The sequence below is a fragment of the Theropithecus gelada genome, chromosome 15 (genome assembly GCF_003255815.1).
Source record: "Theropithecus gelada isolate Dixy chromosome 15, Tgel_1.0, whole genome shotgun sequence".
NCBI lineage: Eukaryota > Metazoa > Chordata > Mammalia > Primates > Cercopithecidae > Theropithecus > Theropithecus gelada.
In genome coordinates this window covers 3,838,224-3,863,973 of record NC_037683.1, presented here as the reverse complement: position 1 = coordinate 3,863,973, position 25,750 = coordinate 3,838,224, and the positions used below count along the sequence as shown (strand labels likewise).

The 25,750-nt window shown below is 61.2% G+C and overlaps 1 protein-coding gene across 3 annotated transcripts in view; it reads left to right on the top strand.

Moving 5' to 3' along the window:
- Positions 1–25,750, top strand: part of RXRA (retinoid X receptor alpha) — a 120,612-nt gene that overhangs the window by 58,700 nt on the left and 36,162 nt on the right. For 2 of the 3 annotated variants that reach the window (XM_025359845.1, XM_025359843.1), the window contains exons 2-4: positions 18,104–18,354; positions 24,627–24,777; positions 25,410–25,589. In XM_025359845.1, the coding sequence (XP_025215630.1) occupies positions 18,104–18,354; positions 24,627–24,777; positions 25,410–25,589 (582 nt within the window). Of the gene's footprint in view, positions 1–18,103; positions 18,355–23,055; positions 23,975–24,626; positions 24,778–25,409; positions 25,590–25,750 lie in introns of those variants that run through there. The other variant, XM_025359844.1, reaches the window with a different exon arrangement.

The following is a 25,750-nucleotide window of genomic DNA, read 5'->3' as shown; positions in this document are numbered from 1 at the left end:
CTGTACTGGGCCGTCACACAGTCAGCCTGGGGGCGAGGGTTCTCTGGCCCTTTTCTGTCTTCCAGGAGGAAAGGAGCTCTCTGTGTCCCACCTGCCACCTTGACGCTGATGCCTTGGGGTTTTGGGGGCAGTGGGTTTCCTTGTGCTCAGGCGGGGCAGTGCCCTCCTGTGGTTCAGGGCCAGCCTGGCCTCCAGGCCTGAGCACCACCTGCAGAAGAGTTTTCAGACGGGTGTGAGCGTGTAGGGGTGCCATCACGGGAGAATTCTGGTTCCCCTCCAGCCCTGCGTGACATCTTGGCGGCCTGTCCCCAGCACTGGTGGGTCAGGCAGGAAGCTCCTGGCCTGGGATGGGCACAGACTGGGCGTGGGCTGTGAGTCCCTGCGGCTCCGAGCTACCCCTTCACAGCCTTCCTTGAGGCCTGGTTCCCGGGCCATGGCCTCTGCAGCCTGGACAGGGCAGCCTGTTGTGGACAGAGCTGGTTGGGTCTCAGGCCTCCTGGGTGGGTGGGAACTGAGGACCCCCACTAGCATACCAGGGGCTGGCAGGGCTGAAAGCTGCATGTCCACACCCCCACGCTCACTCCCGGCGTTGGGCTTGGCCATTGGCTGATGGGCCACAAAAGGCATTCTGTGCCCTGGAAGAAAGCCCTCGTTGTGTGGCTGGACAGGGAGGCTGGGAGCCATGAAGGCCCTCTTCCTGCCCCCGTGCTTCCTCAAGCCCCCCAAGGCGGGTTCCATCCAGAGCTGCTCAGGCCCTGCCTCACCAGTATCCGAGGCTCTGCTCCATTCTGGCCCCTGCCCTGCCAGGCCTGACTCCTGGCCTGTTTCCTGGACTCAGGCCTCTGCGTCCCCCACGCCCCCCACAGGACACCCCCCAGGACCCGTGTGCTGGCCTCTCCGGGGCTCCCTGCTCAGTGTGGCCCTTGCTGGGAGCAGGTGGGGATGTCATGGTGGGGACATGAGGGCCTGGGCGAGCGGTGGTGGCCCCCAAACATTGCCTGGGCTTCTTTCAGGCCACCACTCCGGGCCAGGACAAGTACAGGCACCCTGTGTCTGGTTATCCAGCATTCCTGCATGCCGGCTGGCACCGTGCACCCCAGCACGCAGATGGGGAATGGGCTCAGCCAGGTCACCTGATCTGCCTGCAGTGGGCAGCTGGCTTGGTGGAGCCGGATTTGAACTTGGGGCTGCCCAACGTCCGGGCCTTGCCCTTGTCCTGCCCCGGCCCCTGCAGGGTGGCAGACCATCTGCTGCACCAGCTGCGGGCGTGACGATCGTGTCTCGGATTGAGGAAATGAGGCCGGGGTCCTTGTCCTCTTCCAAGAAGCTCTTGGCTTTGGCCAATGGCAGCCGCCTGTGGTCACAGGTGTCTGGTTGAGGGTGGGGGACCGGGCGGCTCTGGGAAAGGGGAACTGGGCTGCCAGGCCAGCATGAGCACCACTTGCTCGCAGCCAGCTCCAGGCTGCCTGGAAGAGACTCCAGCTCTGCTCAGCCGCCTCCCTCAGGCCCCTTCCTGCCCACCCAGCCGCCGCACTGCATCGCCCGAGGCTGTGGGACCCTGAGCCCCCCGGCCGGTGGCCGATGGGGCCGCCCCTGTGGTGGGACCTGTCACCTGCTCTCGCCATGAGGCTGCACCTTCTCGCCTCTCTCTCGGGCAGTGGCCTGGCCTGGCGGGCTCGGGACCGCAGGTGGCTGGCAGGTGAGGGCCAGGTTTGGTGGCCACTCTGTGTGGCCTGGGAGGGTGCCTGTGTCTTGCCTTGGGAGTGTGGGACTCATGGCAGGTCTGCTGGGGCTGTCGGGGAGAGGATCTGGGGACCCCAGGTGGGGAGAGGCTGGGGAGGTATGGGGGCCAGGTCTGGGACACCCCGCTCCATGGACTATGCCTGTGGCCTGGTCACGGCTGCTCCGTACGTGGCCGTGCTGAGGGTGTCTTGGGAGCATTCTGATTCTCCCAGGCTGCCGCTGTCAGCAACAGATGAGCAAACTGAGGCTGGCCCTGTCCTGCAGCCCGAGGCCAGGACCACTGAGTTCTCTGGTCACCCCTGGGTGTCTGGGCCTGAGGACTCCTTTCAGGCCACTTTGTTCCAGAGGAAGGACCCGGACTCTGGGCTCTGGGCAAGGGTGGGAGCATGGGTGGTTCTCCTCCCTCTCCTTACCTTGAGGCTCTGTGGAGGACCCCTTGGGGTCTGCCCTACTCCCATTTTAAAGATGAGGAAACTGAGGCTGGGTGGTGGCAGGGACTTGTGTAGCCGGAGGGATGCAGTGGACCTGACTCTGTTCTCCTGAGCCCAGCACATTGGGATACTGTGCCAGAGAGCAGCAGGGAGGTTAAGCGACCAGACTGGGGGTAAATGGTCAGCCTCCGCCTGCCCTGGGCCGCTGCTGTGGCTGCGGTGTGGGGTGGGTGAGAGGGGAGAAGTAGGGGCAGCCCTTCTCTGCAGGGAGTGAGGGGGCTGAGTCGGAGGGTCCCCACACCCATCCTGCTGATAGAGGCCAGAGCCGGCTCCCGGCTGCTCGGCCCTGCCTGGCCCTGGCTCACGTCCCGTTTCTTTTTCATGGCAAGGAGGTCTGTTAATTGGCATGCACAGAGTGCCAGGGCCCATGTGGAGTGCTCATGTGTCTTCACAGACGTCCCTAGAAGGATGCGCTCTCGGTGCCCATGGTACAGGAAAACGGGCTCAGTGCCGTGGAGAAACTTTCCCAAGACCACGGGGAGCCTCGGGGAGGGACTCAGACCGGATCGGTCTGGCCAGGGTGCAAGCCTGGACCATCTCGATTTCCCCAGGCCTTTGAAAAGTCCTTTCGCAATTTGTAAATATTTAGCCCAGCCTTCCTCAGCACTGCATGGGCATTGATGGATGCCAGGTGAGGCTGTGCCGGGCAGTCTCTAGGAGCCACTTGGTTTTGGAGCTGACACCTGAAATAGAACACAGTGCACCTGGGGACCACGCCGTCCTTGACCAGGGCCACCTGCCTTACGGAGCCGTCCACAAGCATTTCCCTCATTTTGTGCTGTCAGTAAGCAGCAGGTGTGCGGTCTGCCTTCCCCGCACACTCGTCGCGGCGCCAGCCCTGACTTGCTGGTGACCATGAGCTCGTCCTGGGCGTCTCTGGGCTCAGTGTCTCCCCTTTTCCTCCAAGCACCTGCCTCGCTTGGGCTGTCTGGGATGATGGTGAAGGCGCGTTCCCAGCCTGACTCTGGGAGCCCAAGGTGTTTTGAAAGCCCCAGCCTCTTGCAGCAAAGAACTCCGATTTCTGTTTCGGAGGTGACATTGGGGAGTTTGAATTCAGATCCCTTCGACAACTCTTCCTGGAGGGCAGGAAGCGCTCATAGGACTCTTATCTCTGCGTCCCGTGGTGACCACAGACAGGCCGCTTCAGCCCTTGGCTTTGGTGTACTCATCTGTAAAGTGGGCACAGGAAGAATTTTCTGGGTCAGCTTTCTTGATGTGACAGGAGGTTTGAATTTGTATTAAGTTACTTTTCTGCAGAAAACATCCTAGGCTGTTAGACTGTGTGCACCTCACTCAGGGGTCCCAGGCTGTTAGACTGTGTGCACCTCACTCAGGGGTCCCAGGCTGTTAGACTGTGTGCACCTCGCTCAGGGCTGGGCATGTCTTCGGTGCTCTCAGCTAGAAGCAGTGTGTGTGTGTGTGTGTGTGTACACTTGCGTGCACAGGCACACGTGTTGGGGTCACTACGGGCATCTGGTGGCTGGGCCAGGCACTCTCAGCATCTCCCGAAGCACATTTACTGTCTCTCCTGGGGATGACTTGGGATGTTGTTCCGGTCGCGTGCAGGAGTGGGACCCAGGGTCTTTTGTAGTTTTGGCTGCTGGACTTTGATTCGTACACCTTTCCCCATGGCCTCGTGGTGATGGTCCTTTCTCCCACGGTTACCTCTGTCTGACTGCTTATCCTCTGGGGAGTCATCTAAAGCATCAGCTTAGTGTTGTGTGTGAAGCTGAGTGAAAGGCCCTGAGCAGGAGCCTCTCCTGTGAGTCAGGTGTGGGGAGGTTTTAGCTTCTGGAGTTGGTGGCCGCCATTCTGGGTGCATCGGGCTTTCCCAGATCTTCCTGCACCTGGGTGAGGAGGGGAGTCATCCTCCACTGTCCTTCCTCTGCCCCCTCCTCCTCATGAGCCAGGTGACAGCCGGGTGCCCTGGGGCAGATGCTGAGGGTCTCCAGGTGTCTGGAGGCTGTGCGTTCTCTGGAGGGATGGTGCCCCCTCCCTGCTTGGCGGGGGCTGCTGCTGGATGGACTGTGTGGGGGTCAGAAGCCCTGGAAGGCACATTTCTGGCTCCCTTTCTTCCTGCTGGATGCCCCAGAGGGCTGAGTACCTGGTGACCTGCTGAGGAGGCAGGGTGGCCTCAGGCCTGTGTCCTCTCTACCCCATCCCCTAAGCTGGGTCTTCTCACCTCCCTGCCAAGCTCTGGTCCTCCAAGGAGGGATTTGGTCTCCTGGGTCCTCCTTGGAGAGTCATGTCCGCCACGTGGCCCGTCCTGTCGCTCCCGCCCCCTGCCCCTCTGGATGGCGCAGAGTGCACGTCGTTCCCATTGCACGGAACCTGTTTTCCCGGATTTGTCAGGAGGGGAGAAAATGGTGGAAATGCAGTTTTGTTGGGTTCCCCGCACACGTGGACGCTGGCTTTGGTCACCGCCTGGGGGTTGCTCGTGGGATTCAGAGAAGTGGAGGTTGGTGAGGCCAAGCAGGCTGGGAAGGGTGCTGGACAGGGACAGCAGAGGGCCGGCCCCAGGGGGTTAGGGGGCCAGGGCTTGGGTGCCTCTGTCCCGGGCCGGGGGCTTTGGACTTTGGGGGTGTAATGGGGAGCCCTGGGACAGCAGAGGGCTAGCCCCAGAGGGCTAGGGGGGACAGCGCTTGGGTGCCTCTGTCCTTGGCCTGGGGCTTTGGATTTTGGGGGTGTAATAGGGAGCCCTGGGAAGTTCTGGTGGTGACAGAGTGGACATTCTGCCAAGTGACCAGTGGAGGGGACAGTGGTTGAGAGGGTGTGCTGAGCTGGCCTTAGCCTGGCCTGGGCTAGGTCTGGACTTGGCCATGCCTGACTTTGCCTGTACAGGGGGCTGGCGGACATTCCTGTGGGAGACACTCTGTGGATGGGGTCGCCCGGAGTCTGGAGAGAGACTCCATAGCTGCCACCGGCCTGTCCATCCCTCCCCTTCCTTCCGAGGCCCCTGGGGGCTGCTGGCTAGGCTCGGAGTTGCTGTGCACGCTGGCTGCAGCCCCGTCTCGGGTTCTTGGGGCTGGGCGCTGAGGAGCAGAGACGCTGCCTGCCACCTGTTCACCCTCACGTCTGCAGAAAATTCTTTCTGCGCCCACTTTACAGATGAGTACACCAAAGCCAAGGGCTGAAGCGGCCTCTCTGTGGTCACCACGGGGCGCAGAGATAAGAGTCCTATGAGCGCTTCCTGCCCTCCAGGAAGAGTTGTCGAAGGGATCTGAATTCAAACTCCCCAATGTCACCTCCGAAACAGAAATCGGAGTTCTTTGCTGCAAGAGGCTGGGGCTTTCAAAACACCTTGGGCTCCCAGAGTCAGGCTGGGAACGCGCCTTCACCATCACCCCAGACAGCCCAAGCGAGGCAGGTGCTTGGGAGAAAAGGGAAGACACTGAGCCCAGCAGCTCATCCCCTCCTGCTGCCACAGTACCCTGATACGTGCCGATTGGTGTGATTGGGAAGGGGACACAGTGAGGCCTTGGGTCAGAGCCTTGGTGAGGACGGGAGTGGCCGTCCTGGGGACAGAGGACCGGGGCCTGCACTTGCCTGGATTCCCTGGCAGGATTTCCTCTCAGCCTCCTGGGTCGGCATCTCCTTGGTGCAGGGTGGAGCCCACTCCCCTCTCCCTGGGCTTAAGGGAAGGGGAGGGGGGAAGTCTGGCGCACAGTGGGTAGGGGCCCGGGCCCCCCTAGAAGTGGCCAAGTTCAGACCTAGCCCAGGCCAGGCTAAAGCCAGCTCAGCACACCCTCCTCTCCATTGCCGTCCCCTCCGTGGGTCACTTGTCAGGATGTCCACTCTGTCACTGCCAGAAGTTCCCAGGGCTCCCCATTACACTCCCAAAGTCCAAAGCCCCTAGCCTGGGACAGTGGGTGGGGGGCCAGGCCCTTCACAGCAGGCACGGCAGCCAGGAGGGAGGTTTCTGAGGCTTAACCTGTGGCGTCTGTGGCCACGGGCTGGTTTGTCTCGCCCAGAGTGGTGACGAGCCTGACCCGGGCCCTCAGCAAGTTTCTGTGGGGCAGGAGGGACGCGCCGAGGCTGAGCTTGGAAGAGGCAAGTCTGGGTGCAGTTGAGCCTCTGGGCTGGTGCCAGTGAGCTCCACCATAGCCCTGGCCCTGGGGATGGCAGAGGCAGGAAGGGCGCCCATGCCAGGGCTGTGATGGGGGAAGTCCTGCTCAGTGGGCTGACGTCCTATTCTCGGTCTGTCTCATGGGTGAGGGCCTGTCCCCAGTCTGCAGATGCCCCGCCAGTTGGGCCCCTGCACATGACAGGCACCCGGCTAGTGTGTGTGGGTGGCGAGCCTCTTCTGTGGGGAGGATGCAGCGTGCTAGGGTGGGCCTGGGCTTACGGCGCGGGTGTGGAGGGGGTTCTTGGAAAGTCGGGACCAGCCAGAGAGGGCCCCCACTGCCAGCCTTGGGTGCTGAGCAGGTGCTGTGTCCTTCGGGGACTCCCTGCCTGGACTCTGTCCGTCGCACGGCCCCAGTGGCTGTGCCCTGCCTGCTCTAACCACATCTGCAAGTGGTGCTGCTCCACCGGCCATGGGAGGACCGGGGACATCCCCCAGAGAGGCCGGCCCCACGCCAGGCCCCAGGACCTGCCTGGGGGAGCGTCCTCTGCCCTGATCTTTCCAGAGTCCCTGACTGAACCATCGTGTCGGCCTCCAGCGTGGAGCTGGCCACGCTCCACCACAGGTGGGACCTGAGGGGCTGCAGGTGTGTTTCTGAGCCAAGTGGCCGTGCACATGAGGGTGGAGAGGAGAGCAGCCCTGAGGGTGGAAAGCCCAGCCGTTCCACGACAGAGCTGCTGGCGGCGGCGGTGGGGCCTCTGAGCCACCAAGAGACACATGGCTCAAAATGAAACAAGAATCATTTATTTTCCTGTTGAAGGGAAACTACCCCGAGGAGCCCACAGGCTGGGGGCCCCCTTGCCGCACAGGCGGGCTGTGGGGCAGGCGGGGTTTCTCCAGGAATTCCCCTGCTTCCCACTCACCCTCCTCGAAGGTCTGGCCCTGTGGAGGTGCCAGAGACAGTTCAGGGGTACGGCCTGGAAGGGAGGCTGCGGTGCCCAGAAGCCCCTGCCTGGCCCCGGAGAGGTGAGCGTCCTGCCAAGTCCCCGGGCTGGTGCCTGTCCTCCAAGGTGGGCATCATTGCTGGAATTCTCAGGGCTCATGGGCGTCTGCTGTGTCTGGCCACCCTGGTGGTCGAGGGGTGGCCAAGGGGTGGACTGAGGCTTCAGAAGGCCAGAGCTCCAGGCCTTGGCCCGGCAGCTCTTGTTCTGGGCTTGGAAGCATCTTGTCTCCTTGAGCCCCAGTTCCTCCCCTGCAGGACAGGCGCAGGAGATGCTTCTCCCCGTTGTCACACTTCTGTGAGCTGTGTAATGAAATGTCGGCCTGGCGTGCACCTGCAGTAGGTGTTTGAGCTGTGGGAGCTGTGGCCTACAGCAGCTCCTCTATCACCTGAGGGAGTTTGTGTGTTTGCAGGGGGCCGTGAGAGTCACCCGGCTTGGTGCAGTGGGCAGGGCAGGCCCCGGTGTCAGAGCCTCCATTTTGCAGTGGGGGAGGGTGGGAAGGACGTCACACACAGGCGATTGGGGCTCCCAGCTTCCTGGTGGCCCCACGCCTTTGATCATGCCCTTTCCGTGACTCCGCTTCCTCCCATGGGGACTCTGCCAGGACTGGGGCTTGACTCCCACCCTCCTAGCGTGTGCCCTGGACGGCAGTCGGGTGGTCTGCTCACCATGCCTCGCGGGGAATGGCTGTGCAGGGGCACAGGTCAGCTTGCTGAGTGTCTCCAGCTTTGTGGCTGGAAAGCAGCTCTCAGGACTCTTTCAGGGCCTCTTGGCATCTTTCTAGGTGGGTGGCCCTGAGCCCGCCTCCTCCCTGCACCCCCACAGCAGGAGCTCCTTTTTGGGAACCAGTGGAGTGAGAGTGGCTGGACAGGCCTGGCCCTGGAGCTGGGCGATTTCCATCACGGCACTCCTCTGGCTTCCTCCCTGGCGCTGGCTGGTCCAAGCGCTCCTGACTTCTGGGTCCCTGGGATGGGCGGGTGACCCCGTTAGTGAAGCTGCATGAATTCTCGCGTACCCCAGCCATCTTTAGGCTGGGGGGATGTGGGTGCTTCCGGGTAAAATCAGATGCCCTGTAGCTCTCCTAAAGGGGCCAGCCTCAGATTTGGGGTCCCTGGTCCTGGCCCCTGGGTTCAGGATTTCATTCTGGCCATGCGGGCTGCACCTTGGGGATGGGCGTCCCTTGAGGTTTGTGCCTGTTGGGTGGGTGCAGGAGTAGCAGCTGCATTGGGAGCCCGGCCCTGGGCAGGCACTCTGGGATGGGGCTCCGAGTCCCACAGCTACTGGCCAGTCATTGCCAGCCTCTCAGCTCTCTGGGGACAGACCCTGCCTGCTTGTCCCTGTTAGGGGCCAGTTCTGCAGGTGGTCACTTGGCTTCTCCTAAAAAAAGAGAAAAAACGTGCCTTGCCCTGGGAAGCCCTGGAGTCATGGGGAAGCAGGAAGTGACAGTAGGCAATTGGCATTTTCTGAGCCAGCGTCTGGGGCAACTGCACCAAGTACAGGGTGAGCCGGGCAGGGAGGGGTGCAGCCAGCTCTGCTGTCAGCCTGAAGCCATGAGCGGCCTGGGCGCTCTTCTCCCTGTAGCACTGGGGCACACACAGGGTGGTGAAGGGGGCATGACACGACCAGGAGGCTCGGTCACAGAGGACCAGGAGTCTGGCAAGGGTTTGGCCTGCACCTCCCAGCTGCCCGGCCCAGGTGTGCCCCCCTCATCCCCATCTGCCTCTAAGCTGTGAAGAATTTGGGAGGGGATGCAGCTCTGGGACTGTTTCTTCTGAACCATGGTGTTTCAGGCAGCCTGGCCCCAGATTAAGTGTGCCCCTTAGCGCCTGGGGCATCCCTGGACAGTGGCCACCGTGGGCATCTGGCAGCCCCGCTAGCCTGGTGGGTGATCGCAGTAACAGCTGCAAGACTTGGGAAAGGTGGCTCGTGCGTATTTGGTTGAATGTAACTGGACGTGGTGGGAGGCCTGTGGCCTCAGCTCCCATGGTGGGCTTCTCGGGGGAGTAGGCATGGCAGGGTGGGGTTCCTGCAAAGACCCTGGCCCTCATGCTCCAGTTAGCAGGTGTCTTCATCTCTCAGCTCTGTCTCGAATGCTTCCTCGGTGCAGGCGCTGACTACTCATGGGGAGCCCCCTCCTGACCACCCTCTTCCTCCTGGGTATGCCTCCCACTTCCCTCACTGTGGCTGGGCTGCAGCTGTACCTGCCACCACCAGGTCTAACCTCAGCGCCCCTGGGCTGTATGAATGGGCTGTGCAAGGGTGACAATCAGCCTGAGCACCACTTCTTGTTCTTCCTTCTGCCCCTGGTCAGTCCTCAACTTGCTCACTATGGCCAAGAGGACCCAAAACACCATCCCCTTGCTACTTGTGACAAAACTTGTCAACCTCTCTGTCTGGGCTTCAGCTTGCCATCTGCACAGTGGAGCAGAGCAAGGGTTTGCTTAGCTGATAGTGATGGTGATGATGGTGGTGATGATGATGATGTAGTGATGGTGTTGATGTTGGTGGTGGTGGTGGTGGTGATAGTGGTGATGTTGGTGATGATGGTGGTGATGGTGATGATGATAGTAGTCATGGTGGTAATGATGGTGATGATGGTGGTGATGATGATGATGTAATGATGGTGTTGATGTTGGTGATGTTGGTGGTGGTGGTGATGGTGGTGATGTTGGTGATGGTGGTGATGGTGGTGATGGTGGTGGTCATGGTGATGATGGTGATGATGGTGATGTTGATGGTAGTCATGGAGGTAATGATGGTGATGATGGTGGTGATAGTGATGTTAATGTTGATGGTCATCATGGTATGATGATAGTGGTGATGGTGGCAATGATGCAATGATGGTGATGGTGGTGATGTATATGGTGGTGGTAACAATGGTGGTGATATTGTTGGTGATGGTGGTGATGATGGTGATGTTAGTATTGATGGTGGTGATGATGGTGTTGATGTTGATGGTGGTGATTATGGTGACTGTAATGATGACGATGGTGGTGATGGTGATGTTGGTGGCAGTGATGGTGTTGATGTTGATGGTCATGGTAACTATAGTGATGGTGGTGGTGGTAATGGTGGTGATGATGACAGTGATGTTGGTGATGATGATGGTGTTGATGTTGATGCTGGTGATGATGGTGATGTTAATGTGTGTTGGTGATGATGGTAGTGGTGATGGTAGTGACGGTGGTGATGTATATGGTGGTGGTGATGGTGGTGATATTAATGTTGGTGATGGTGATGATGGTGATGTTAGTATTGATGGTGATGATGATGGTGTTGATGTTGATGCTGGTGATGATGGTGATGTTAATGTTGGTGGTGATGGTGATGGTGATGATGGTGATGGCGATCGTAGTGATGGTGGTGGTGATGACGGTGATGATGTTGGTGGCAACGGTGATGTTGATGGCAGTGACAGTGCAGATGTGTCATTGCACACTTGTTGGATGCCTTCACAGACATCGCCCTAAGCTGAGTCTTACAGTTTTATAGATTATAAAGACTATAGACTTATAATCTTATAGATTATAAGTTTTATAATCAAGAATGGTTTTCTTGCCGAGGCCCTTTGGGCCTTGATGGGGCCTGTCTCCATGAGGGGCCACTGCCAGTGCCCTGGGAGTTTGAGGTCAGTCAAGACTGAAGGGTGTTAGGTTGGTGTCTCCTGACTGAGGCTTGGGGAAGGTCAAGGTTTGTGGGTCACTACTCCTCGTTGTCATGCCCTGGCAGCTCGTGGAGTTCTCTGGGGGAGGGCCCTGGCAGGGTCTTGTAGGTCTGGGTTGCAGATCTGCCTCTGCCTTTGGATCCGTCTCCCCTGCGGACTGAGCTGCCTGGCCAGCTGCACTTGTATGCTACATGCCTCAGGGGCCAGAGGCCTCAGGCAGCACCTCTGGGCCCCTCATCTTAATGTCACGCCCCCTCACTACTCTGCGTCTCCCAGTCTCCCCTTGTGCCAGCCCCTGATCTTGCAATGGGGAAACTGGACAAGGTCCCTGCCATGGGGGCCTCTTGGGCTGGGAGGGCAGAGGGGTGGGAGGCAATGTCAGGGGGCCCCATGGAGCTCAGGGAGGGAGAGGCCAGTGTTTGGATCCTCCTGGGTGAGGGGATAGGGAGTCAAGATGCTGCTTTCTCTGCGTTTGTGCAGGGGTGGGTGATCATAAAGGTGGGTTTGGTATTCAGAGTCCTTGAAGGTCTCTTGGTCACGTGGAACCTGGGGGACCAAACTTGCAGAGGTGGGACAGGAATCCAGAGCCTGACCAACCTGGCCTGTCTGGGCTCGGTCCTGAGGCCGGGACACTGTGGACTCTCAGGGAAGTGTCTGTCTCCTCTCAGTCATGGCAGGAGCCTGTCCGTGCTGGCTCTGCAATCCTGGTCACTCCCAGCTCCCACGTGTCCATGGGGCTGGCAGGACTGTGGCATTGTGTCTGGGGCAGACCCAGATCTCTGTCCCTCCCTTGGCGGAGTCCCGCCTGGCCTCACCGTGGCTTCCTGTGTCCACTGCTGCTTCCTTCTCACCCCTTCCCTCCTGGCCCACTGGCCAGCCCGGGGGAGCCGATCATGGAAGAGCCTGCCTCACTGGGCCCTTGGGGCATCCCTGTGTGTGTCACGGAAGGTTGGGTAGGGCAGGGCTAGGGAGTAGACCGGCCAGGGGTCTGTGTGGGGGCCTGCAGGGCACCCGGGAGCCGGCAGTCCTTAGGGCCACTTCCTGGGGGTCTTGTGAGCAGGTGCGGGCTACAGTGAAGGAGATGCACGCGTTGGTGTGTCAGGCTCCATCCTCCTCTCTCCTTCAGAGTCTGGGTGGTTCTGGGGCACCCCGGCTCAGAGCAGGGGCCTGCGTGTCCAGCTTCCTGCAGGTGGATGACTTCATAGGCCTGGCCGAGGGAGGGGCTGGACCTCCCCATGGGGCCCCTTGACATTGCCTTCGAGGAGCTCCCCCATCAGACGCTCCTGTGGAGGCAGGCCTGGGTCTCTCCTGACTTCAGGAGGGCCAATCTGGCCTGTCCTCACATGGGGCTGAGATTTGGGGCCGGGGTGTTGGTTGGGGAAAGGGCAGGGTAACCTCAGAAGAGCTGAAATTCCAGCCTGGGCCACCTGAGCTGTAAGCTGACACCTGGCCTGGAGGCCACGAGTGGGCCATGCTCCTGGGGCTGGAGGTGACAGGCCTGAGTGTTTGCCTGCCTCTGCGGGGAGGCGGGAAACAGATGCACAGCAGGTGTGGAGAGCCCATCCTGCCAAGGGCCCATAGGGCCCATCTTCAACAGCCTCTGCTGTTGGCATGCCCATTTTATGGAAGGGGAAACTGAGGCTCATCTAGGTTAAGGGGTTGCCTAGGGTCTGTCCATCAGGGAGCAGTGGGTCCTGTGGGCCCAAGGGTAAGCAGAAACCCGTTCTCACCATGGCCGGCATCTCCTATGTTGGGCACGGCTGCCCGCCCCACCCTGGTTCCTCAGGGCCCCTCACCCTCTGAGGCTTGCGGACACTTCCTTCCTCTTCCTCCTACACTAACCACCTTCAGCTTCCCCCAAACCTTGACGCGCCGTGGTCCCTGCCACGTCCTCATCCCAGTGCCCGCCAGCGCTGCCCTTCTCCCTCCCCTGGGTGGCTGGGGGAAGCAGTACTTCCGGAGGTGGGGGCTGGAGGAGGGCGATCCAGGAAGCTCTGAGGGCTCGCTAGCTGCTTGCCACGGGGTTTCAGTTCCAGGGGGGTCCCCAGGCAGGTGGCACAGGGTTGCAGGGACGTTGCAGGGACCAGGAGCAGGCAGGCTGAGGACCAGCTGTCATCTGGGTGCTGGTTTTCCCAGTAGGTTTCCTTACTGCAGGCTGAGCTCCTCCCCTGTCCTGGGCACCCTGCCTTCTCTCTGCACCATCCTGGATGCCCCACCATGGAGCCCACAGGACCCCACCACACACTCCCCCATTTGAAACACCGTCCTTCCCTCCGCTGGGCTTCCTGGGGCCCCGAATTGGATGGTCCGGGTGTCCTCTGTTGTTCATCTAAACAGGTGGCCTGATCCCTTGGTCCCAGCCTGTGGCCTGCTCAGACCCTGCCACGATTGGCCCTGCAGATTCCAAAGGGATGTGGAGACTTGAGTTCCCCTCTCCCAGAGCCGGAGGTTCCCTGGCTGCCTTGGAGGGGGCTGGAGTCCTGAGGGCTCGTCCCCGCCCCAACCACAGTCGGGCTGGCATTTCCTGCCACCTCCTCTGCCTCCCCCGCCTGCCAGGCAGAGGCCGGAAGGGAGTTGGTGGGGGTTCCCCAGGCTTCCTGCTCTGGGGTCCAGGCAGCAGAGGCATCCTGGCACTGGTGAGCGTTCTGGAGGGAACTGTGCAGCTTAGGAATTTTGGTCAACAGGGACGTCCCTTCCCACTTCCAGCAGACCCTCTGGGATGTGAGTGTCCTTGGGGTCCTGAGTGGTGCCTGCATACACCCATGGTGGGAATTCACCATCTCGGGGAGCAGCCTGTGCCATTACTAGGCAGCAGTCAAGACAAAGAACATTCCTTAGTTCAAGTTACTAAACCTGCCGCTTAGCCCCCGATACTCAGGATCTGCCATGTGAGGGCCCAGGGAGCTGCTCTGTGCCTGCCCTGGGTGCTGGGCATTCCAGGGCATTCATCTCTGGTACATGGCTTTTGTTCCCAGCCTCCAGGTATCTGCACTTTAGAGTCAGTTTTGTGCCAAGGGGGCGATCGCTCCACCACTTCCTCTGTGCAGGATAAAAATCTAGTAGCTGTGTGATTTTGGCCCATGTAGGGCTGCTGGGCACTGCCCCTGCCAGGATCAGGGCCTGCTTTCTTCTCTTCCATTTAGCCCTGGAGGTCCCTGTGGGCTTCCTGAGTCCTCCTTGCTTGGAGTTCAGAGTCACACTGATTGCCTGTGGTCCTTAAGGGGCCACGGTGGGTGTGAGGGGTGTGAGGCTGTGCGATTGTGGGGCCCTGTGCGGCTCAGGTTCTGTGGTTCCCGGATCCCGCCATTCAGTTTTACGACTCAGGCCCCTCTGCCACTCCCTTGAGCGGGGAGGGTTGTGTGTCTGCTGGCTCCCAGGTTGGGTCTGGGTGTCTGATGCTGTCCCTGTGTTGTGGGGGTGCGCCTGGAGGGTCACGGAAGCCAGTGGAGACCAGCTGGTGACAAGCACCCCTGCAAGTCCAAAGTAGGATTTTTTTTTTTTTTTTTGAGATGGAATTTTGCTTTCGTTGCCCAGGCTGGAGTGTGTGATGGTGTGATCTTGGCTCACCGCAACCTCCGCTTCCCAAGTTCAAGCTGTTCTCCTGCCTCAGCCTCCCAAGTAGCTGGGATTACAAGCATGCGCCACCATGCCTGGCTAATTTTTGTATTTTTAGTAGAGATGGGATTTTGCCATGTTGGCCAGGCTGGTCTCGGACTCCTGATCTCTGGTGATCCACCCGCCTCAGCCTCCCAAAGTGGTGGGATTACAGGTGTGAGCCATCGCGCCGGCCCCAAAGTAGAATGTTTTAAGAATAACGCCTGTGGGAGCCACCACTTATCAGGGGTGGGGACGGATGGATGGCCTGGAAGAGACAGAGCCCGCACGTACATGCACAGGGCGCTTCACTGCGAGTAGAGGATGTCGAGGCATTTTTTGCCTCTTCTTTTTAAATATTCTCTTCCTGACCAAAAAGCATCTCTCTCCAGAGGATTCCAGAAAACACACCCAGCCTATTGTCACCCAGGCTCTGGGAAGGTGTCTGCTGTGGACAGAGTCTGTGTAAACAGGAAGGGCTGGGAACGGGGCCCAGGGGCAGCTGGCTTAAATAATTCAGCTCCTGAGGTGGCCTGGAAGGCTGTCCCAGAAACCCTCCAGTCCCCTCCTCCAATTCAGAGTCCCCCCGACTCCCTAGTCTTCCCAGATTACATCTGGAGCAGGGGGTGGGGTGGAGAAGCTGAAAGAATCCAGGAGTGATTTCTCCCATGGCCTTAAAATTCCCGTCTTCTTCCCAGAGACCAGGAAGAAAGGTGGGCGGCCTCCCCAGGGGTGCCTGGGGCCTCAGGTCGGGCCACTCCAAGGCCCAGCTTCTGAATGCAGTGCTGAAGTTTGGGCTCCCTGCATGGCCTGGGCTCCTCCCAGGTCCTCCCAGGGTTGCCCGGTGGAGATGCCTGCAAAGCTGATTTGTGCACAGTCGTGCTTTCTTGTTCCTTCTGCCTTGAAGTCAGCATAGTGCTTCCCTGGATTGACCTGGATAAGGAGGGCCCAGACTGGGTCCAGGCTCAGCCTGTGTGGACTTGGGGCCGAGCAGAACTCACTGCCGAGTAGGTGTGCCTGTCTGCATTTCACAGATGAGGAAACTGAGGCTTGGTAAAGGAAGAAGCTGACTCAGGTTTTCTCTGGCAGGGGTCAGCTGAAGGTGGGTGAGGCAGGGCTGCGATGAGGCAGCCGTGTGGCATTCCCAGGGTCCCCACAGTGCCCTGGTGGGCATGGTAGTGGTTGCCTAGCCTAGAGGCAGCTGCAGGTTTCTGGGAGTGTGCCTTTGGGGCAGTTCTCATCTCACACCTTCTCCATGCCTCAGTTTCCCTGTCTGTCACAGGCCGGTGGTGGTAGCTTCTCTGAGAGTTGCGGGAATCAGTAACATCAGGTTATGCAGATGTTTCATAGACTTATGTGAGCAACCTGATTCTGTGTTTGTCTGTCTTGGAAACACTCTTTTGCCTGCCTTCTCTTGTCAGTCCCTAGCTGTTCTCTCCCTGGCCTTCTGCACCTGGGGATTCTGGATATGGAGACTTCTGGGCTGCACATGTTTGACATCTACATGTGGGTCCTGCCTGTTCTCCTCCTGGGAGTTTAATGACTAATAGGGCTGGTTTGCAGTACCTGTCTTTGCCAGTAGGTGCCACCAACATCTGGTTCTGGAATGCCTTAAGTCTGCATTTTTAGTTCAATGAAATGGCTTATTCCCAATATTGTGAATGATAAAGGTTTCCAGTGGGTCAGGCAAGGCTCATTTGCTGGTGGGGTCTGTCCCCGAGTGCAATGGGGCACTAGTGACAGCCAGGCCCATGCAGTGCTGGCTGAATCAGGGCAATGCTGGCTGAATCTGGCATCCAGGCCTCCTTTTTGCACCTTCCTTCCTGGGATGGAAGCGAGAGGGGGTGTGTGGGGCAGGCCTGAGGCTAATGGATAGGAATGGGCAAATGCTCCTGAGCAGGGGTGGGCACAGGGTGGCAGAGCCTCTGTGTTCCTGCTGCCTCTGAGCTGGCCTTGGACAGCTGCTGGGGGCAGCAGAGCTGTGTGCAATAGGAAGAGTGCCGGCTTTGGATGGGGTGAGGACTGACCCCAGTCCCGATGCTGCCGGGTGGTGGTGGCATCCTAAAACTCATGCCATGTCCCCCCAAGACGCAGGGTGCAGAGGAGGCAGATGCCCGTGAGAGGCCTGGCCCAGAGGTTCCTCTTGCTTTAGCCTGTCACCCAGCGAGTGGGCCAGTGCCCTGGACACAGCTGCTCTGAGGCTCGGGGAAGTGAAGTCTTCCCGGGGCTGTGGAGGGGTGCAGCCAGGGGTGTCTCCTGACCTGCAGCATTTGGGCTCAGTCATAGCCACTCTGTGTGTTCATGGTCCTGCGCGACTCCTCAGAAGTGCCTGTGATTGCCGCAGGTCAAGGCACGGAGGGCCCAAGAGGCCATTCTGCAGATGGGAAGGCTGAGGCCCGGAGAGGGAGAGTGACTTGCCCCATGTGCTCAGCCCGTCGAAGGCAAGGTGGGGGCAGGCACGCAGTGCCTTCGGCTCCCGGCATGTGCTGCTGTCTGTGCTGCCTTGGTTGGGCTCTGACATTTCCCAGTGGTCTGCTCAGGCCCATGGGCAGTAGATTCGCCACCTAGGAGCCTCCTTTCCGCTGTGCCAGTCTCCAGGGTGCGGGGGGGAGGCACCTCCTGAAGCATGCTCGGGGCTTTGAAATCCGAGATGAAAGGCGGGAGTGTGGGAGGTCTCAGCCTCTCCTGTGGCCTCTGTGGGCTGCCCTCTTGCTCCTGGCACACACCCAGGCCTGGCGCAAAGCCACCCAGCAGCGTCCAGCCCACCACCCACACGGGAAGTGCCCCATTCCACCCCTCTGGTCCCCTCAAACAGACCTCGGAGCGTGGAGCCAGGGGCCTGAGCGTCCGCTGCCCGGGCTAACACTGCTGTGGCACCTGAGCAGGCCCAGGCAGCGTGGCCTGCTGGTTAGGGCCACAGACATGGCAGTGGGTCCGTAGGCGCTGCCAGTCCTGGCTTGGCCACAGGCAGCTCTGAGTACTCGGGGCCTGGCTTCCCGCATCTGTAAAATGGGAGAATCACAGTGCTCACTGCGGACCTCCCAGATCCACGAATTCACCCGCACTCAGCACTGACCAGGTCCTGGTACACAGTAGGTTCTCGGAGACACCAGCCTTTATGCCTTTCATGGTTATTCCCAGACCTTTACCTTGAGTCCCTGTGGAGATGGGCAGAGGGGCTGGCTGACTAGTCCCGCCCACCAGCCCCTCCTCCCTCTGCTTTCCCAGGTGGAGGGGCCTGCAGTGCTGAGGGTTGGAGCGACCCAGGCAGGCATCCTGGGGCTCACTCACAGCGGGTTCTTCCTGCGTCTACCGCAGGCCCAGCCTAAAGCCAGGGTCAGGTGCAGAACAGTGTCTTGGAGGGGAGCTCCGGGCACGCCTGGCCCCTAGTGAGTGTGAGTTTGTGTCAGTGAGCTGTCGAGACCAACGGGGCCACCTGAGGGTGCCGGGGTCTTCCGGTGGGTGCGTCTGTAGCTGGGGAGGCAGTGCCTGGTGAGGCCCAGTGTCACCTGCGCTGACCAGTCTCCTGCGGCTTCTTGTCTTGCAGATTTCTCCACCCAGGTGAACTCCTCCCTCACCTCCCCGACAGGGCGAGGCTCCATGGCTGCGCCCTCGCTGCACCCGTCCCTGGGGCCTGGCATCGGCTCCCCGGGGCAGCTGCACTCTCCCATCAGCACCCTGAGCTCCCCCATCAACGGCATGGGCCCGCCCTTCTCGGTCATCAGCTCCCCCATGGGCCCCCACTCCATGTCGGTGCCCACCACACCCACCCTGGGCTTCAGCACTGGCAGCCCCCAGGTGAGTGCGGGGCTGGGGCAAGGGGAGGGGGTGGGCCTGGGGGTGGGGCCAGGGGTGGGGCTGTGGCTTCAACTGCAGGGCAGCCACCTCATCTTGAGGCCTCTGGGAGGTAGGTGCTGTGGTCTCCCGGCTTGACACAGAGTATACAGAGCCTCGGGGAGCAGCGTGCTGCGGGGGTTTGAGCCCAGGTCGGGCTGACTGCTGAGCTGGGCCTTTGGATCATCAGCCGAGGTGCCTTGCAGCTGGTTCTCTGCGCACGTGGCCCCCTCCCATGCTGGAGGACGCAGGACTCCTTGTTCCCATGACTGGGGGGCTCAGCAGAGAGAGGCTGTGGCCTCCCTCAGGCCTAAGCCTGCTTCCCCAGAAGCCTGTGGCCACACAGCCCGGGTCCTCCCCTGAAGTCTCTGCTCACACCCCAGCCAAAGGGCCCCCAGGGAAGGCGTGTTCGGACTCAGGGCAGCTGCACCCCGCTTAGGGATGCTGGCCCTGGGACCTGCAGTGGCCGGGTGTGGCAGCGGTGCTCCGTGGTCTTGGCTCCCCCATGGCTCTGTGGGCGCCCGGCCGTCTGTGGGGTGTGGGGACCTTTTCCACAGTTGAAGTTGGCTCAGTCTCTTCTCTAGCTCAGCCTGGCCCTTTGGGCTGTTTCTGGATCAGGAAGGGCTGGTGCCTGGCAGAGCCTGGCACAGTCCGGGTCTTGTCATGGGGAACTTGGAGACCTGGTCCGTGCTTCCCTTCTTCCTTCTTACCCCGAGTGCCTCTCGTGGAGTTGTGCCCAGCCCTGGGGTGTCCCGTCTGTGAGGGTGGAGGGCAAGGCTGGGCCTCCTCCCCTGGCTCCTGGTGGTTGCTTGTGGATTTCCACCTGGCCGGCCGGAACCTCCCGGACTCCCACTCGGCCCTCCCTCTCCAGGGGCTCCCCGGATGAGCAGGGGTTCTCCTTCTGCTCTGAATTTCTGTGTTTGGGTTTCACCCTTTGTCCCTAGTAGCTGAAGGCTCCATGGCAGAGTTTTGGTGCCATCTCAGGACAGCCCACCAGGGTGGGACTCGCCCTAGCAGCTCCTCTGCCCACATACAGGTGACAGTGCCACATGTGTCCTGTGGACTCCCAAGCCCCCTGCTGCCCTGCCTCAGTTTACCTAGGGCAGGCACTAGGCCCAAGGGATTGCACGTGAGGGGGCCAGGAGGCAGCAGATGGTCACCTAGCCCCAAGCCCCCATGCCACTTCCCAGGTAGCCCAGGACCGTTCCTGGACTAGGACTGGGCTGTGGTTGGGGTCTGGAGCCGGCCTACCGCCCATCCACTTGGGCCTGTTTAGAGCCAGCCTTGACCTCCCGAGCTCCTTTTCCCTGGAGAATCTTGCTGGCTTTCTGGGCCAACCCCATCAAAGCCCCTCTGCTCTGGGGGATGTGTGCAGAAGAACTGGGGCCTCTGTCCGTGTCCCTCTCATATCACCTGGCCTTCCGAAAGCAGGCAGCAGGCCCAAGGTGCTGGCACGAGGGAGGCCTGGTCGTGTTATTTTTAGCGCACCAGCCCTGCCCCTGCTCTTGCCGGCGGCACGGTGCCCTGTGGCGAGAGGGTGATGAAGACTTGGCTTCCGCCTGTCCCTTGGCTCACTGGCCAGCACCTGCTGGGTCTCAGGGACCCAGGATGCCCCTTGCTAGGTCCTCCCAGGTCTGCCGCCTGCCCTGGACCCCAAGGGGTCTGTTGCACAGTAGTTTACCCCCTGCGGGTGGCAGTGGTGCTCCCAGAATTCTCAGGGGTGCCTGGTGTCCTCGGCAGTGTTGAGCCCTTCTCGGGGAGGGGACGGCAGCACTAGGTGAGGCGGCTTTTCAGCGCTGCTTCTGGGCCGTTCTCTGTTGTTTCCTGTGCAGCCAGCTCCTGGCACAAAGTAGGGGCTTGTTGAAGCCAAGTTGCTTGGGAGTGAGTGGTGCAGGTCCCCTTGACACTGGCGAGGGCCCCCGGGGTAGGTGTGGGTGAGGAGCAGACGTGGGTTGCCCCAGACGTTCCCTGCCCGGCCGCCGTTGGCGTCGGTCTGCCATTGGGCTGTGTGTGGGTCTCACCCGCAGTTAGTTTGCCGTGGTCTGAGGCCCATGCTTGACTTGGCCCTGGTTCCCCAGACCCCATAGCTCCTTCCCTGGGGGTTGAGTCCAGCTTCGAGGCCTCAGCAGTTTGTCTTGGAACCCTGGGGTTCCTCACATTCATGGGAGTGTGAGGAGGGTTTCAGGAGGGATGTGCCCCCACTCCTAGCCCCAAAACCACAACCGCAAAGTCAGAGTCGCTGGAGTCAGAGAGATTCTCTGACTTCTGCTGCTGTTGGGGAGGGCCAGGCATTGTGCCAAGCACTGCCTCCTGCCTGCTCAAATCCACGGCAGGAAGGGCCTTCCACGTGGCCGGGTCCAGGCCACTTGACCCCTCCTGGCGGGGAAATAGGAGTCTGGGGGGGCTTGGGTAGAGCCAGGCCAGACCGCAGCTGCCTGGCCCCTGAGCTGTCCCAAGTCTCTTCCCTGGTCTGGAGGCTCTACCAGAGCAGGCCTGGGGGACATTCCCCACAGTGTCCCAGAGCCTGCCTGGCTGCAGCCGGCGCACATGGGCACGTCGCAGGTATTGGCGGAGTGAGTCGGCGCCAGCTTCCACACAGAGCACTTCTGAGTGCCCAGCCTGGAGCTGGACTTGGTGTCAAGGCCTCTGAGCTCCAGCAAAGCCTCCTGGCAGCAGCGCCTGCCGGGGGCCTGTGGGGCTATGATGGTGCACAGGGAGGGTGGACGCTGAGCGGGCTTCATGGGGTCGGAAGCAGGGCAGCACCGGCGCCCACCCACCAGGGACTGAGGTCAGAGGGGAGTGTGCGGAGGAGCTGGTTTGCTCCTGCCTTGTTGGACAGATGAGGCCCAGCAAGGCCCGTGGGCCTGCTCCTGGCACAGAGTGGGCCTTCCCCAAGTCAGGGCTGGTGGAGAGACCCTGCAGGGGCTCAGGAAGGAAGGGTGTGGTGGGTGTGAGGAGAGAGCCAAGAGACGGGCAGGAGACCTGGGTGGGGCATTGAGGCGGCGGGAACTGAAATAAGTGCCAAGGATCTGAAAGGGGAAATGGGATGGCCCCCACCCTGGCCATGCATGGAGTCCTGAGGCTCCAGCAAAGCGACAATGAGGGCCTGGCTATCTGGGGAGCTGGAGCAGGGAGTGTGGGAGGAGACCCTGGAGAGCTGGGGGGCTGTGGAGACCACTGGGGGAGGGACAGACCAAAGCAGACCCCGGGGGTGGCCCTCTGCTGTGCTCCAGGGGCTGTAAGCCAACCTGAGGCCCAGCAGCCTAGGGCTGGGAGGGTGGAAGAATGCGTGCCTGGCCTCCCCGTCCTGGCACAGCCTTGCTTCTGCAGCCTGGACCATCTTCCAGGTGAGCCCAGAGAGGCAAGGTGGGTGGCCTCAGGGCCTGCAGCCAGGATGGGCACCTCAGCCCGGTTTCCGCTCTTCTCAGACATGAGGGGGCTCACCGGGCCCTGGGCTCATTGGGCTAGCCAGAGCCTCTGATCTCCCTGAGGTCTAGGGGAGCCAGGGATGCACCCTGAGTTCAGCACGGGACCTGGCTTGGCCGTGACGCTGAGAGGGAGGGTGACCGTCTGCCATTCTGTCCTGCCTGGAGTCCCTTTCCTGGCCAGGGCTGCTCTGGCGCTCCCTCAGTTTACCCAGGGCAGGTGCTAGGCGCAAGGGACTGCAGATGGGGGGCCGGGAGGTAGCACGTGGATCCCTACGCACCCTAGGTGTTTTGGGGCAGCCTAGAAGAGGAAGTGCGTGAGTTCCTTTGCTTTGTGCTTCTGAGCAACCTGGACCTGCAGTCATGGCCTGTACTCCCTCAGCCTCTGGCCCAAGGACCTCCTGCTCACATGCCTCGGTGCCTCCCCAGTGCTAGGGCACACGGCGAGGGTGCCCAACGCTTCCTGCTTGTGGATGCCTTTGCTGCCCCTGCTCTGACCTGATCCCGCCCTGGCTCTACCTACTTCTTTCCTTTTTTCCAACAAGCCCTTTGCTTCCCCACCTCTGAACACTGGCTTGGGGGTCCTTCTGCCTGGGACACCCCTTTCTTCCTCCCAGTCCCTGGCCTGTCTCCTCCAGGAGGCTGGAGTCCTCACTGTAGCCGCCGGCTTCCCTGTAAGACAGCGAGTTGTCTGCCAGCTCTGCTCTGAGCCCTGCCGCAGGGAGCGACTCAGTTACCTGCACATTGGCTCTGAGAGGCACTGGCCGGGCGTGGTGGCTCACGCCTGTAATCCCAGCACTTCGAGAGGCTGAGGTGGGAGGATTGCTTGAGCCTAGGAGTTGGAGACAAGCCTGGGCAGCATAGTTGAGACCCCGCCACTATAAAAAAAAAAAAAAAAAACAAAAAAAAAACAGCTGAGTGCAGTGGCGTGCACTTGTAATTCCAGCTACTCAGGAGGCTGAAGCAGGAGGATCGATTGGGCCCAGCAATTCAAGGCTGCAGTGGCTATGATTGTACCACTGTACTCCAGCGTGGGCGACAGAGTGAGACCCTGTTTTGGGAAAAAAAAAAAAAAGAAAAGAAGTAGGCACTAACGTTGTTCCAGTTTTGCAGATGAGGAAACTCAGGCTTACAGTAATTAAATAATTTTCCCAGTGTGCCATGAGAACGGAGGAGGCAGGCAGAATCCGGAGCCAGGGATCCACCTCTGGGGCCTCCAGTGCCTCCAAGCGAGACAGCGACTAGACCAGCGAGCCCTGGAGGGCCGGGCAGGGCCTTGTCCGCTGGTGCCTCCCGGAGCCCAGCACGGGGCAGGGCCAGCTGGGCACTTAGTTTGGGCGAGCTCTGTCCCTCCAGGGGCTTCACTTTTGCCTTCTGCAGAGTGGGGGACCCTGTGTGACCTTGGCCAGCCCCTGACGTCCCTGAGCCACAGCCTCTGCATCTGGGGCCCCCAGGGTTTTCCATGCAGGGAGTGGCAAGTGTGGGTGCAAAGCCCGGGCACGGTGCCCCTCAGCAAACATCTGGGGCCTTCTCTTGCCCCTTCAGTTCCCTCCCTTCTCTGAGAAGCGCACCTGGTGCCTGTGGACGTGAACACTGGGCATTTGGCGAGTCACACGGTGGCCACCCGGTTCTCCGGTGACTGGAGCCCCCACTGTGGCACCCCCACTGTGCTGAGTTGTCACGGGGGACCTCCTGGCCTCTTGCAGCCCACCTGAGGCCTGCGGGGACCAAGCATCCTCGCAAAACCTCACAGCCCACCTGGGCAGACCGAGGAAGAACTTAGAAGCCAGAGCAAACTGGGGCTGGAAGACTCATTCCAGGCACCGAGGCCCGTGTGAAAGGAGGCTTTGGGGTGGTTTTTGCTTTGCTTGCATTGAGCCTCAAACTCTTCCTGTCCCGTGAGAAGGGGGGATGGGATTTTGGAGGCCTGAGGAAGGAAGGAGGGGAGCTTCCTGCGCACAAGCGGTGGCAGGGGTTTGCAGAAGTGGAGGCTGGGGGCTGCCTGGCCGAGCGCTCAGTGCTGTGCGCAGCCGGGCTGGCTGGCAGGATGCAGCGGGAAGCGCCTGTGGGTCCTCTGCACTGACTGCAGAGCTGGGTGGAGGCAGCGGAACCAAAACTGCTGTGTCACTGCACGCTGCAGCTGTTACCAGGGTGACCGGGTGAGTTTCCCACGCTTGCCCGGGCGGCAGCGTGCGGGCTGGCGGGTGGGGCGGAGGGGTGTGCGGAGAGGCCAGTGGTGTCGTGCCACCCGATGCCCGGGGGTGTCCACTCCCCTCTACTGTGTCACGTGACCAGGACCCCTGCCCTGCGGTGTGGTGGGGTACATGTGTGGTTCTTGGAGGGTCCCCAGCCCTCCTCCGTCCTGGGGACTGGGCCTCGGCGTCCTCATCTGTGGGTTGGGACCCCCCACAGTGCCTGCCTCATGGAGTGTCCAGGGGCACCCAGCAGGGCTGGGCACTGCCAGGGGCTCAGTAATGAGAGGCAGCTCTCATTTAGGTGGGCAGTGGATGGGGGGTGCAAGCAGGGACCGCCCATGTGTTGGGGGATTGCTGAGGGGTCCTTTGCCACAGAGGCCTGGGGTCTGCTGTGGGCGAGTCCTGAGGTTGCTGCAGCCTCTGCTGGCCTCGCTCAGCACGCACAGTGGCCCCCCTGCTCCGGAGCAGTGTGGTGGGTGGGGGCACGACCCTCTGTAGCCTCCGTGTCTGTGTGTGAAGTGGGGGTTACGGCTGCGCCATCCTTGCTGCAGGGCTCTGGGGGATGTACGGACGAACCTGGTGTGCACCCCACTGACCGCTGTGGTTGCTCCCCCAGCTCAGCTCACCCATGAACCCGGTCAGCAGCAGCGAGGACATCAAGCCCCCCCTGGGCCTCAATGGCGTCCTCAAGGTCCCCGCCCACCCCTCAGGAAACATGGCTTCCTTCACCAAGCACATCTGCGCCATCTGCGGGGACCGCTCCTCAGGTACTGCTGCGGTGGGGGCCAGTGGGACAGAGTTGTCAGGCCACTGCAGGGTCTGGAGGCCTCCCCAAGTCACCCTCCTGTGGGCCATGCAGGACCCAAGGCCAGGGTGCAGGGAGGCAGGCGCCTGGGCCATGGCCCACTCCCAGGGCTCCACGAGGCCATTCCAGGGTTCTCACATCTGTGGGACAGCGTGTGTTGGGTGGGGTGGGGCACAGGGCCGCCTGAGGCTTCCGGAGAGGAGGTGGCTGCTGATGGCAGGGTCAGTGTGGGGGCAGCCAGCACCGTGCCTCCTCCCTTGGCTGGGTCTGGGCAAGGGGCCTGTGTTGTGCCACTGCCCCCCACAGCCTGAGAGGGAAGAACGGGCTGCACGGTGCAGACACAGAGCAGGTGACTTGTCAGGGGCTCTGGTCCCTGATGAGGTGGGATTTATCCCTGCCCCACTCCCCAGTTGTCCTCGGAGGAGCAGAGAGGGCAAGGCCGGGGCCCAGTCTGAGCCCAGGCGGGGGTCTGGAGACCAGCGGGTCCCTTCCTGAGGCCTGGCCCACCAGCTGACAGTGGCGGCGTTGGATGCGGGGTGGGCTGCCTGCCGGCGCGGTGGCTGCTCCCCAGCCCTGCCCTGCCCTGTCCCGCAGGCAAGCACTACGGGGTGTACAGCTGCGAGGGGTGCAAGGGCTTCTTCAAGCGGACGGTGCGCAAGGACCTGACCTACACCTGCCGCGACAACAAGGACTGCCTGATTGACAAGCGGCAGCGGAACCGGTGCCAGTACTGCCGCTACCAGAAGTGCCTGGCCATGGGCATGAAGCGGGAAGGTAGGCCACGGCTTCGGGTGGGGGCACGGGCAGGTGTTGGACAAACAGTGGGGCCCGGGCCTACGCATGGACACCCAAGATGGACAACAGGGAGTGAGTGGCCTGGACAGAAGCACGGCAAGGCTAAGGCAGGAGTGGCGGCGGGGCCCGAAGCGTGGGCG